Raw genomic sequence first — 14,818 nt, 5'->3', positions numbered from 1 at the left:
AGAAGGAAATTACTGAAGCGGAAGTCTATTAACGAGTTAGCATTAAGAGGGAAACTGGAGGAATCCAGGATTTTGCTGCAGAACAGATTTTCCACTTTAACTGAAGATGAAGACCGTAATGTTGAAACAATGAACGATCGTCTCACAGATATCATTACGGAGTGCGCCGTAGAAGTACGCGGTAGGATGGTTCGATAGGATACCGGGAAGCTATCTCAGGAGACTAAAGATCTGATTAAGAAATGCCAAAACATGAGGACGTCTAACTCATCGACAGAATAGAACTCGTAGAGCTGTCGAAGTTAATAAATAAGCGCAAGATAGCCGACATCAGGAAGTTTAACGTGGAGAAAATCGAGCATGCTCTAAAGAGCGGATAGCCTAAAAGCAGTGAAGGGAAAACTAGGCATAGGTAAAAACCAGATGTATGCGATAAGAGACAAAGAGCGCAATTTCATAAGCAATATGGATAAGATAGTTAAAGTAGCCGAAGAGTTTTATACAAATCTGTATAGTAGCGATTGAAATCATAATTTTACTGAGAGAGGCAGTAGAGCACAGCACTGGGACATCCCGCCAGTACCGAAGGAGGAAGTAAAGAAAGCCTTGGGAATAATGCAAAAGGGAAAAACACCTGGTGAAGATAAGATAACAGCAGATTTGTTGAAGGATGGAGGAGAGATTGGCTGGAAAAACTAGCCACCCTGTATACGCAATGCCTTGTGACCTCGAGCTTACCTAGAGCTTGGAAAAACGCTAACATTATCTTAATTCATAAGAAAGGAGACGTCAAGAACTTGAAGAATTACAGACCGATCAGCCAATTGTCTGTTGCCGACAAGGTATTTACTAAAGTAATCGCTTATAGGGTCGGGATAACCTTAGACTTCAATCAATCAAATGATCAGGCAGGCTTTCGTAAAGGATACCCCACAATAGACCATATTCGCGCTATCAATCAGGTGATACAGAAATGCGCAAAATATAGCAAGCCCCTATATATAGCGTTCATTGATTACGAGAAAGCATTCGACTTAGTAGAAACCTCTACAGTCATGCAGGCATTGCGGAATCAGGGTGTAGAAGAGTGTTATGTGAAAATATTGGAAGATATTTATAACGATTGCACAGCTACCATAGTTCTCCATAAACTCAGCAACAAAATTCCAATAAGGAAAGGTGTCCGGCAGGGAGACACCATCTCGCCTATGCTATTCACTGCCTGTTTACAGGAGGTATTCCGGGGCCTGAAATGGGATCAGTTGAGGATAAGAGTTAATGGAGAATACCAAGGTAGTCTGCAATTTGCTGATGACATTGCCGTGTTAAGTCACTCAGGACATGAAATGCCAAGCATGATAATTAAATTAGACAGGTAGAGCACAACGGTGGGGCTGAAAATTAACATGCAGAAAACCAAAGTAATATTCAACCGTCTAGCAAGAGAACAACAGTTCGCAATTGATGGCGCGGTGCTGGAAGTAGTAAGAGAATATGTCTATTTAGGGCAGGTAGTGACTGAAGATCCGGATCATGAGACAGAAATAACTACAAGAATAAGAATGGGGTGGAGCGCATATGGCGGGTTCTCTCAGATCATGAATGGCAGTTTACCAATATCCCCCTCAAGAGAAAAGTATAGAACAGCTGTATCTTACCGGTACTCACCTATGGGGCAGAAACGTGGAAGCTAACAAAGAGGGTTCAGCTTAAGCTAAGGACAACGCAGTGAGATATGGAAAGAAAAATGATAGGTGTAACGTTAAGAGATCGGAAGCGGGCAGAATGGGTGAGGGAACAAACGTGGGTTAATCACTTCCTGGTCGAAATCAAGAGGAAGAAACGGGCTTGGGCAGGGCATGTAATGCGAAGGCAAGATGACCGCTGGTTCTTAAGGGTAACGGAGTGGGTTCCAAGAGAAAGCAAGCCTAGCAGGGGCGACAGAAAGTTAGGTGGGCGGATGAGATAAAGAAATTTGCGGGAATACAGTGGCGGCAACTAGCAAAAGACAGGGTTAATTGGAGAGACAGGGGAAAGGCCTCTGCCCTGCAGTGGGCGTAGTCAGGCTGATGATGGTCGGTGAGTACCTATAGAGCGAAGCCAAATAATTTAGAGTTGTGACGAAATGTTGACAAGGGAAGAATTCAGACAATTCAGATCCTGCTTAGGGGTGATTAGTTCATCCCCACCGCGCGAATTATGACGTTTATCATTCAGATCCCGTTTAGTGGTGATTAGTACACCCCCACGGAGCGAATTATCAGGTTTATCATTCCGGAAGACATAGAAATCTGACAGGAACGGGAGGATCTCGGTATCGTTAACTGATGCGTTAAGCCATGTTTCAGTTAGTAGTAAGAGATCGCACGCAGACGACCCAATTAGTCTGTACAAGGAATCCCGCTTTCGAACAACACTTCGATTGTTAGCGAGCAGAAATGATAGAGGGGGTGATTATGTGAACGCGGTTTATAATTTGGTCTTAATGATGGCTATGGGCGTTCGTCAACCACCTGGTTAGAAGTGCGATCGAAATAGTAGGATTTTGTCACTAGTGACAAGTCTTTTATGTCGCAACTTGTAACGCAATTTTCGGACCTTTCCAAACTCGATGAGGCGTTTCTGGGCAAGGTGCGTGTTCGGAGCCAAATCTTGAACAACGACACAGTCAGCATCTTTGAATTTCCGAGCCGAAAACACTATTTGCTCTTTTTCTTTAAAGTGAGCAAACCTCACAATAATGGGCCTGCATTTGCCAGTTTGGAAAGACGCAATACGATGTGCACGCTCGATATCACGTGGTTCCACCTGAATGTCGAAATACTGCTTACAATGTGCAATGATAACGCCGCGGTGGTTCAGTGGTTATGGTTTCTGGGCTGATGATTCGAAAGACACGGGTTTGATCCTAGCCTCGGCGGTCGCATTTCAATGGAGGAGAAATGTCAGAGGCCCGTGTACTGTGCGATGTCAGTGCACGTTAAAGAACCCAGGTGGTCGATATTTCCGGAGCTCTTCACCACGGCGTCCCTCACAGCCTGAGTCGCGTCGGGACGTTAAACCCTCTTAAACTAAACAATGTGCAATGATGTAGTTTTCATAATCAAGCCACGTTTCTTTCTCTTTATCCTCTATGCCATATCAAGCAATGTTATTTTTTCTGGATCTGTCTTCCACGTCATTTATCCGGACAGACAGTGCATTTATCTGTGCTGTGTTTTCGGTGCTTACCCCATGAAGTTTTTTTTTCATTTTGGCTGTATTAAACGGAAACCGGCGACGCGCCAAAATTGGTTGAAGCTACGAGAAACCATTGACAAAATTAAAATGGCTGTTGCCATCGCAGAGCATTCGTTGGTATTTCTACGAAGTCGAGTTTAAAGCTTAACCCTGAGGAATCCTGGAAGCCTGCAAAGTGTAATAGAAATATAGTTTAGCCATACCACCTCTCATAACCGGCAACAGTCTTGGTCATTATGATGCCGAAAAAGCTGATTTCTTGACGTAACATTTTAGTTTTGGTTCAAATCCGGAACGGTACGAGATGCTATGAACAGTTTGGATTTCCAGGCAGACATCTCTATTGAAATTTTTTTGTTTCCAAAGGCGGGTGGTCTGATGACTTGCTAAACAAGTTCTATAAAGTTGGGGCACAGTGTCTAGAACCTTGTATAAAGATTTCTGAAAAATCGATTGACGAATTCCGCCTTTCTTGTGATTGGTAAATGGCAATCATTTTGTTAATTCACAAATCTGGTCCTAGTGATAGCGTCAAATTATAGGCGGCATCACTGACTTCAGTCGCGTGCAAGACACTAACACATATTGTAGAGCATTGCAGCACATATGTACACACATTCATTCATCAATCCTCATCAGCATGGTTTTCGTTGTGGCCTGTCTTGGAGGCTAACGTGGAGGCTAACGAAAAGGGTTCAACTTAAGTTAAGGACAACGCAGCGAGCTATGGAAAGAAATATGATTGGTATAACGTCGAGAGCCTGGAAGCGGGCAGAGAAGATGGGGGAACAAACGCAAGTAATGACATCCTAGTCCAAATCAGAAGAAAAAAATGGGCTTCTGCACTGCAGGGGATGTAATGAGAAGTAAGATAACCGTTGGTCCTTAACGGTAACGGAGTGGATTAGAAGAGAAGGCAAGCGTAGCAGGGGGCGGCAGAAAGTTAGGTGGGCAGATGAGATTAAGAAGTTTACGGGGATACGATGGCCGCAACTGGCAAAGGACATGGTTAATTGGAGAGACATGGGAGTGATCTTTGGCCTGCAGTGGACGTAGTCACACTGGTGATGATGATGGTGATATTGACGATGACGATGTACACATCCTGGGGGAGGCAGATAACAGACGACTAAGTGTGAACTGTGTGTTTTTCGATTCCAATAATCATTTGACACTTTGACGTACAGCTTACTGATTATAAAAAAAGGGGGCTCTCTACGCCATTAGCCCTCGAGTGATTTCATGGGTTAGTGATTACCTAAGTTTACGGCGACAATTAGCGGTTTTAAGTGGTGCATAGTCCCTAATGTCAGGATTTGTTGGTTACGGCGCTCGGCTGCTGACCCGAAAGACCCAGGTTCGATCCCGGCCGCAGTGGTCGAATTTCGATGGAGGCGAAATTCTAGAGGCCCGTGTACAGAGCGATGTCAGTGCACGTTAATGAACCCCAGGTGGTCGAAATCTCCGGAGCCCTCCACTACGGCGCCCCTCATAGCCTTAGTCGCTTTGGGACGTTAAACCCCCATAAACCAAACCAAACCGTCAGGAGTTATGTCCGGTGCTCTCCAGGGCTTCTTGTTGAGGTCACTACTGGTCTTGTTCTATGTGAATGACGTTAGCGACGAAATAGTTTCAAAAGTGATTATTTGAAGACGGCTGCGTCGTTTATAGAATAGTCACTTGTGATGAGCAATATGTTAACATATTTTAAGAATAATTGCATAGAATATTAGACTGATGTACTAAGTGAAATATTAGTTAGAATTTCACCGAAACTGTCGATTTGAAAAGAAGTAAAAACCCAGATACGTACCCATATATCAATAATAACGATGACGCAGGTATTTGAATTTAAATGCTTAGTTTCTTATTTCACTTTTGCAGTCAATCGAGTGAAACCTAGAACGGAAGATTTAACCGGGGATAACCCAGATAAAGTAAGACCTGGAACAAAAAATCAAGCGCAAAATAGGATAAATTTTATGAACTGACTGCAAATATAGAACAACACAATCAGCAGGCAGTCAAAAAGACTGTTCAAAGCTTGGTACAGCTGATTCTTTACAAGCTCCAGTCCTCGAAAAAAAAAATCACAGGAAATTGCAGGAAACCGCCGAAGGGCCCAGAGCGAAAATAATCAAAATTGACAGCAAAAACAGCAGTAAAGGCATAATAGAGGAATAAACGTAAGAAGAAGATGGCTACAAAATGTCGTCCACATAACATTTATTCAACTTGGCAAAACGTGACAAAGAGAAATTACAAATCATATTATGGAATTGCAGGGGGGTGAAGAGGAAAACATAAACGCTACAAAAATGCATAGAATAGATTGACAGAACACCAGAAATAGTACTTTTACCAGACGTGGGCACAGAAGCCAAATTAAGGGTGCACCATACCCACCGCAGGAGTCCGTCCACCTGTACCCTCGCGCACAAAGAGTGCACGGCCGTAACGAAAGATTTCGGTTTGAGAGGAGAAATCGCGCACAGTTTTTTCCTCAACATCATCATCATCATTAGCTTGATTACGCCCACTGCAAAGCAAACACGTATCCCATGTCTCTCCAATTAACTCTGCTCTTTGCCAGCTGGGGATAGCAGATCCTCAAAAACTTCTTATGCCCCTTTCACACGGCCAGTTTCAATGGCCATCGAGTCGAGGGCCTTCGAGATTTTCGATCGCCATCGAGCTCGAGGGAGTTGTGGTGCTGCTACACGGCAGATCTCAATAGCCATTGAAATGGTTCTCGCGTCTTACGCCAAGCTCGTGTGGCCCCACAATCGCTACGTTCGGTTTCGCGCAAATATAAAAGATATTTTATACAACCTAATCACATGTTGAAATACACTGTTTTTGCAGTCATAAGGCGCGTTCACACTCGTCCAAAAATCCGGCGCGCGAAGCGAAATCTCTCGCCGCAAAAACTGGGCCCGGTTCTCGTCCCAGACCGATACAATTTTGAAATTATTGTGCAGACTAATAGTTTACCGCTTGCATTGAAGTTTGCGAGAATAATGTTTGTTCATGCTTATGTATCGTCACAGCCTCCTTTATAGTATCGTGCACGAAAGTGCGCGTTGGTGCCGTTCGAAACAATGCTAGCAACCTTGGGCAACGCTCGAAGGCCCTCGAAATCTCGATTGAGTTCCGGGCTGCTTCGTTGACTCGATAGACTATTGAGTCGATGGCCATTCAAACTGGTCGTGTAGCAGCGCTCGATCGCCTTTGAGTCGATAGACTATCGGTTCGAGGGCCTTCTAAATGCCCGTGTGTCAGGGGTATTAATCTCATCCGCCCACCTAACTTTCCGCCACCCCCTTCTACGCTTGCCTTCTCTTGGAATCCACTCCGTCATATTTAAGGACCACCGGCGTTACATTCCTTGCCCAAGCCCATTTCTTCCTCTTTATTTCGACTAGGATGTCATTTACCCGCGTTTTTCTCTCTCTTTGCTGAAGGCAACGATGTCAATCATGCAGACGTTATGGTTATAGCTATATTTGTGTGCTGCTTGGTTTGCTTTTGTTTATAGGGGTTCAACGTCCTAGGCTGTGAAGGATGGCGTAGTGAAGGGCTCCGGAAATTTCGACCACCTGGTGTTCTTTAACGTGCACTGACACCGCACAGTACATGGACCTCTAGCATTTAGCCTCCATTGAAATTCGACCGCCGCGGCCAGGATCGAACCCGCGTCTTTCGGGTCAGCAGCCGAGCGCCGTAACCACTAAGCCTCCGCGGCGGCTCAAAATTAGAAAAAAGAGGGGTTTGCCTCATTGGTCGGACTAAGTTCTGGGAAGTGGCAACCCCGGCACTGGGTGTCGACGCGGCAAATTAAGAGGATTGGGCGAAAACACCAATTGGAAACGAAAAACCACTTCACGCGCAAACTGCAACGCACCGGAGACACACCGGCAGTAGACCGCCGGCTCTTACACTTGTGGGAATATAGGAAATCTCTAACTAAGAAGTGGAAGAAACAGAAACACAACCGTAAGCTTGAAATTAGAATTGCCAAACTAACCAAACAAGCGGAAGCACAGGCGTGGTCTCTAGTCGGAAACAACTGGATATGTAAATGCTGTTACGTTCGGGGCACCTTGAGCACGAAGGGTACCTTGAGCCTCCCCAGGTACCTACGGCGAATAGAGCAGAAATTTAGGGAAGGCACTCCACTACTTTAAAGGCGCGGACGAACAACTCTCCGACAAAATAAAAGAACGATACTTACGTACGACCGTGGGTGCGACCGAGGAGATTAGGGCGTACACCGAAGAGAGAAATTCACAGGTGGACGCAAAATTAAGCATCAAGGAAAGCAAAATCGCAGTGATGAACATGAGACATTGGAACGGCACCTGGAGACGATCGGACAACGGTGGTAATCTCTGTTCCCTGTTCTGGTGAGGGAGTGGGTTGTCCCTTGGTCATCGAGATCAGGTCGCACCCCAGGCGTGGTTATGCAATTCCACTGACTGCGGAGTTTGTTTTAAATTTTTTATCCGATGGAGAATTGCGCGACACCGTGATTTAAACCCCGGTCCTTTTGCACGCGGGTCGGATGCTTTCCCTCTTCTCTGTCACTGCATATTTAAAAAAATTGGTGTCGCTAGTAAAGTAGTAGTTTTTAACTCATGTAGGCTTTGTAAAAGAGATCTCTTATTCCAAGTAACCTCAGCCCCTTCTCCCAGCTGAGGAGAAAGTTGTGCTTAGTCGTAGCTGCCAAATGCCTCGCTCTTGCTGAAGCAGGAACTGGGGTCGAGGCTGCCTGGCTTCGTTCGTCCCTTATGTGTAACAACACTTACCACAATTTAGGCGCTCTAGACCACTTTAGGCCATTCCGCTTGGCTTATACACCCTCTTGACAAACTATAATCACGCGAATACTAACTACTCTTAGACCCTATACAGCCGGAGTTGATCTTATCATGAGCACACATTTTAGCCTGAGCCGACGAAAAACCTTGTGTCTGGCGCTTTTTTACCCTAGACGCTCTTGCGCCAAAAAAAACTTAGCATCACCAAAAACCTAGCGATGCGCTAATGCTAGAGTAAATGGCGATTGGACTGGCCTCTACCCACTACGACGCTGCGTGCATAAGTTAGCCAACCAAGGAGGGCTGGGGCCCTGACCAGCTCCGAGCTGGAGGCCCCAGGGCACTGGTCCAGAGAGCTGTTCCCCAGCGAAACAACCATCCTCACCTCCCTGTCCCAAATCAGTACAGTGTCTCATAACCATTTTCTCCTCCTCTTCACAAATTGAACTGGCGCAGTCACGTTGATTCGTGTTACTACTAAAGCATGCAAAAAACTTCTTCGTCGAAATGCTAGCACTAGCTCTTTGTCACGTTGGGACCATCCATAAGAGACCTATGTTAGGTCGGCAGTCGATGAAGGCAAGCTGGGAAGGATGGAGAACCTTGACACTCGCTTGCGCATGTGGCACATGTTGGGTGCAGTGCAGTGCATCGCGTACGAAAAAAATTCTGAGAGGGTGGAGTTCGACGTCCATCGTTAGCGGGTTTATGTTCAGCGTTGCGAATGAGGACAGAGTCGCGATGTTGGTCAACAAAACCAGCAAATATATTCTCATGAATATACAGAGGCGAACCGAACGCAAGCCTTTACATGTATTTAAAAACAACAAAGTGGAAAGTTAATACAGAGTACTTTGTACACATATTTACGCTATTGACGTACATCCATAGGTAACATAAATGCCACACTAACGATTATAATTAAATCAGTCAAAGGGACACTGTATCGGGTCACATGTAGATTGCACACAGGCATTTACAATTACAGAAGGCAAGTGCGGTGAAAAGTTCAAATTGTAATCATGTTGAAAACGGGCATACAGTTCACCGGGAAGCACAGTGGCAGTCCACTCACAAAGACGATTCTGGAAGAGTGGCTGTTGAAGGCGATGGTCCTTCTGGAGCCCTAGGGTGATTCAGGGTGTTGTGGGTGCTCAGAGCGTTGTGCGTCGGTGGAGAGGAGCGCGCTGAAGCTGGGGGACTGAGTCGGCTTCTTTTAAAGCCATCGGTCGCCGACGGCCGAGAGACACGCGGACAATGGTTCACGCACAGAGTCGGAGTCCAAAAAAAACAAATACCAACGTGCGCACCAAGTAGTTGATACACAGAGGAGAGATCACGTAAGCTCCGCACTTTCGACATTGCATGGGCGCTATGTTGAAGTTAAGAAAAGTAAGACACAACCAAAAAAAAAAAAAGAAGAGGCGCGTACGCCAACTCCGACTCTGCAAGGGGGAACCTTGCAGGCGAAAAGAGAATACCATATTACAAAAAGAGCTCAAGGCTTTGAGCTGGAAAAAAGACACAGACTAAACAAGCAGCACGTACGCCCCCGCTCGCAAACTGCGAGTGGTTAGCCCAACTGGACGGGAACGAACAGGCAAAGACAACCCGCACGTACTCGTGCTCTTGCATTGACCGACCCACGGAGAGATATACTACATCAACCAACCCGAGAAGCCTACATATGTTTACTCGCATGAGCTATCATGCACGTATAATTGCTGCCACTTTTGCGGCATGGTTGAACGCGGAAAGTATGTGCCACAACTTTTTTTTTTTACCAGTATAACCGCTTTGATCAGGATTTTAAGGTTAGAGAATTCTCTACGAAAACTGAACTGTTCAGAACGTCTTTCTTTTCAAAGACCACCAGGAAATGGACCGCATTTCCGAGATATGTTTTGGGTTACATGAAACGATGCTTTCTTGTCAATGCTGCGAAAGTGCATGTCTAAATTGCGTTTTTGTTTTGTTTCCTACATCTTCCATTAAAAAGACTTATGGCGCTGTTGGTTTCTGGATAAATATGCAAACAAATATATAAAAAAATTATTATTGACTAAATAAATAAGACGCCGGACTATACAGCCATACGGTTATAGGACCCACCGCCGTCTCCACCGATACAGGTAAAAAAAAAAGGATGCCATAGGCGCCCTACTGACTACATAGGCGTGCTCGGCCACAAATATGTGGGACGTATGCATAGCGCAATAAAACAACTTTCCAAGCGCCAAAATTTGTTTCGGGGAATTTAAAAAAAAAGGTTTGTACAGTGGCATGGTCGTCTTTGCCGCTCCGTTTCCGCAGAGAGCAGCAGCCGTGGAGCCCAAATGCATCGTGACAAAACGAAAATATAAATGGCAGTTTATATCGCGTAAAAAGCACAAACAACTCCTTCAGTGCACGGAATCAGGAACCAGCCAACTTCTATGCGAACATGCGCAGTGCAAAGTACGCTACGTTTTATGCGCTACGGAGCACTGTTATTGATAATCCCGAAATGCATTTGTGAGAAACTGTTTCCTCGAAATTTTCTCTCGATTTCATGAACTTGGCCAACTTAATAAATTGCAAACTCTTCTCAGCGTAAATGTGACCACTTTTTCTCTGTCGGTCTTCATCCAGGAATTGGGAATTTTTATCTCATTTTTTCATTTTTTGTTCGCTGTCTATTAATTAACGCGTTTTATTTCGTGGCAGGTTTCAGTTTGGGGATTGGATCAGGGTCACGCTCACAGAAAATGACAGCGTCTGCTATGAAGAGCAACCGAAAGTGCAAAGCGTCGCTGCAAGGTATGCACGCACAACAAAGCACCCTCTGTTCCAGCATGAGTCAGGACGCGCTGAAAATGAAGTATTACTGCCCCACCGCTTTGGCCAGGGGGGAACCGTTCTGGAATACTAATCAAAGTACTGACAAACCCAGCGCATACTTCTATTTATTTCTGCGCATGCCAACAGGAAAACACTTCAGAAGAATGTCCTGAGGGGCGAATTGGTGCATGATGAAATGAACGGCGGCGCAACAAGGACGCTAACAAGAAAGGAGACAATACATGCGCACATGTGCGCATGTGGTGACCCTTTTCTTGTTAGTGTCCTTGCAGCGCCGCCTTTCATTTCAGGAAAACACTTATTACATGAATGCAGGCGCTGTTGCTTCTTCCGTTTCCTCCTACACAGAGTCCTGCAGCAGCTGCTCAACGGCTTGCATCCCAAATAGAATGGACCGTCACAAAGTTTCTGCGCAAAGAGACAAGATATACGCATTACAAATCCCTCATTTCTAAAAAACCTTGGGCCGCCGTGGTGGCTCAGTGGTTATGGTGCTCGGCTGCTGACCCGAAAGACGCGGGTTAGATCCCGGCCGCGGAGGTTGAATTTCTTTGGAGGAGAAATTCTAGAGGCCCGTGCACTGTGCGATGGCAGTGCACATTAAAGAACCCCAGGTGGTCGAAATTTCCGGAGCCCTCCACTACGGCGTCTCTCATAGCCTGAGTCGCTTTGGGACGTTAAACCCCATAAACCATAAAAAACCTTGGTCCGTTACTCCGAGTCCCAGACCTAATTATGTGATTTAAATCAACATAGAGACTACAGGGCGTCAAAATAAGTTTGATTTGTTCTTCCTTCAGCCCTTCGAACACTTTCCCACAAACCCGATCCCCATCAGAAAATCGAATAAAAGAGAAGGAAATCAGAATGTCGCGATGAAAACGGCGGTCCCTAGTGGCGGCTGCATTTCCCGCGACAGATAAATCGACGCTTGCTAACAGTGTTTTCGGTTTTCGGCAACTGAAGTACGAAATGACAAGCACTTCTTTCCATCTACTATTCTGGAGCGCACCACTGGACCTCCCTAGCTTGCACCTTCTTGAGAACACGGATCAGGTTTGAGGCGCTCTCGTGTCAGCAGCAGGGCGAGACTAATATCGCAGCCGCTGTTGACGAAATGGCCCTAGCAAAGAAAATCACTCTCGGATGCTGTCCGTGCTGATCGGGATGGCTGCGACACATGTACCCATGCCCTCTGGAGGTTGTCCTTGCGAAAGGCTACCACAGCTCGTCAGAGGCACACACGGCGTTTTCACACGACAGCACACGGTATTGCACACTTACGCCTACTTCGATGGTCACAATACTACATGAAACCGATTCTTAGGCAGCAGACTCAAGATGGGAGCAATCGTATGTACCAAGCGACGATGCTATCCGCACTTCCACTACTGGAAAGACGCGCTGATGAAGCGGCAGTAGGGGCGCGCACTAGCTGGTACCGGGTGCTGTGGTAACGTGTGACGTCACGGCTACCAAGAGGCCGCTGTTTCAAGTCCCCGTAACGAATCTGTGCAGGTCACTACTGTGCGCGAGCGCGGCGTTGGATGACTGGAGGTGCTGGACGTGTTCTCCAAGCTGCCCCAAGTGAAGCTGTGGACGGCAGAGCTCACCGCCGACGAGGACCGGCACACGGTGAGCCCACCACTCATTTCCATGCCATGAGACACCAACACGAGCACGGGCAGTTGGGCTAGTGGCAGCAGGACTGGGGAAAGCGAAATCTACTTTGATGCCTATAAAGTATGGGCGTCCCCCATGCTGACACTGTTGTGTTGTAGCCAGGATGTTTATGATCTATCACAATGCGACCATATTTGGTCTTTGAACAGAACAGTAAAGCTCCTGCAGTGTGAGCTCCGAACTGAATTTTCCATTGGCGAAGAGTGAGCATTATTGAAACTCGCGTTGCCAGGGTGCAAAATGTGAAAACGAACTCTGAAAGAGTGGCCTAGCTTCTCTTTCGAGGGATAACACTATAACTGTGAGTAAAAAAAATGTTTAAAGCGCGATAGAAAATATACTGGAGCCATACCACCTCACCTTTCTACAACAGCTTTGCTTCTGATTATTCCGAAAAAGCTATCGGTCAGGTTTATTTTAGTTTTTGTTTCCGTCTGGAACAGTACCAGGGATGATATGAACCGTTTTGATTTGCAGGCAGAGATCTCCACTGAAATTTATCATGTTGGCAAAGGCGAGTATTCTGTTCACTTGTAAAACATGTTCTATAAACTTTGTGCACAGTGTCTAGCAGCCTGCTTAATGATTATTTCTGAAAAATCGATTGAAGAATTCCGCCTTCCATGTGACTGGTAAATGGTAAATCGTGCCAATTCGCAAATCCGGTCCCCGTGGTATCGTCAAATTATAGGCGGTATCACTGACTTCAGTGACACATCTTGCATAGCAATATTGTAGCAAGTATATGTACACACATTGATTCTTCAATTCTCACAAGCATGGTTTTCGTTGTGGCCTGGCAACGCGCTAATGATAGAGTTAGTTGCGATTGCGCTGGCCACTACCCACTAAGACGGAGCGTACGTAATGTCCGACTCGCCGCAGGCCCGCCGAAATTAACATCTGGGTAAGATAGCGCCACTCGCCCGCAGAATGCTATTAGCAAATGGGACCAATTCCTACTCGGCTGCTAGCAAACGGAGTTTGTATGGTCGCCCTGTCGCCAGGGGGTGGAGGTGAACACGGCCGCTCACGCGACAGCCCGAGCGTTAATACCGCGGGGTTCCAAGCAGCCGCTGTTCTGTCGCGGCGCTCATGCCGATCCCACTAATCTTTAGCGCGATTACAAACCATTTGCGCTTGTGCAGGAGAGTACTACCTGGACCCGCCAGGGGTCTTGACAGAACCGAGGGCCACCATTCCCTAAATCCGCCACATTAAAACACGTGGACCTGAAATTCCCGGGCCGATGCAAATTCCACGGGCAGTATGCTGACCTATACCCCATGGTGTGGGCCTATACAAATATAGACAGTGGATGTCAGATGACTAGGGAGGGCTTGGAGGCGGTCCTGTCCAGCTCTCAGCTGGAGGCCCTGAGGTTTCCTCTTTCGGTATCCCGGAATGGGGCTTTATACCACGTAAAAAGCACAACCAACCCATTCAGTGCACAGAGTCAGAAACCAGCCAACTTTTATCGGAACAGCCGCAGCGCAAAATATCCTACGTTTTATGCCCAACGGAGCACTGTTATTGGCAATCCCGAAATGCGTTTGTGAGGAACAGTGAAGTCGAGAGTTCGACGAAAACTCGTCTGGTCGGGGACAAACATATTGACGATGAAGAAGGAACGCCGACCAAAGAAAGTTTTTTGTTTTTTCTTTGGTCGGTGTTCCTTCTTCATCGTCAATATGAGGAACAGTTTCAACGGTATCTTCTATCAATTTCCTGATTTTGGCGGCCTTAGTAAATTGCAAACCCTTCTCTACGTAAATGTCACCACTTTTTCTTTGTCGGTCATTATGCAGTAGTTGGGAATTGTTTTCTCATTTTTACATTTTTTTATTCGCAGTTTATTAACGCGTTTTATTTTGTTGGCAGGTGTCAGTCTGGTGACGGGATCGGGGACATGCTCGCAGAAGATGACAGCGTCTGCTGCAAAGAGCAACCTAAAGTGCAGAGCGTCGCTGCAAGGTATGCAACGCATTACAAAACACCCTTCGTTCCAGCTGCACTGCCTGAATCGGGACACGCCGGAATTGATGTATTTCATTTTATTTTATTTATTTCATCCTTAAGCGCCCCAGGGCATTACATAAGGAGGGGCTACAGTTGAGGTAAATACAAGCATGATGAAGGTAGGCACAATGAACACAGACACTACAAATTATAAAATACACAAGAAAAAATAAATAAATAAAGAGCATCAATGTATCCGTGGGATGATGCGGAAA

At 46.1% G+C, this 14,818-nt stretch overlaps 1 protein-coding gene across 2 annotated transcripts in view; it reads left to right on the top strand.

Moving 5' to 3' along the window:
• The window catches only part of LOC149366154 (uncharacterized), a 50,808-nt gene that overhangs the window by 28,996 nt on the left and 6,994 nt on the right, over positions 1–14,818 (top strand). Inside the window, exons 2-4 of one of the 2 annotated variants that reach the window (XM_089553011.1) lie at positions 10,767–10,859; positions 12,420–12,536; positions 14,466–14,558. In XM_089553011.1, the coding sequence (XP_089409137.1) occupies positions 10,767–10,859; positions 12,420–12,536; positions 14,466–14,558 (303 nt within the window). The remainder of the gene's footprint in view (positions 1–10,766; positions 10,860–12,419; positions 12,537–14,465; positions 14,559–14,818) is intronic. The other variant, XM_089553080.1, reaches the window with a different exon arrangement.

The sequence above is a fragment of the Amblyomma mixtum genome, chromosome 1, assembly GCF_055824585.1.
Source record: "Amblyomma mixtum isolate Tamu chromosome 1, ASM5582458v1, whole genome shotgun sequence".
Taxonomy (NCBI): Eukaryota; Metazoa; Arthropoda; class Arachnida; order Ixodida; family Ixodidae; genus Amblyomma; species Amblyomma mixtum.
The sequence above is the reverse complement of the archived record's forward strand: the minus strand, read 5'-3'. Positions and strand labels throughout refer to the sequence as shown.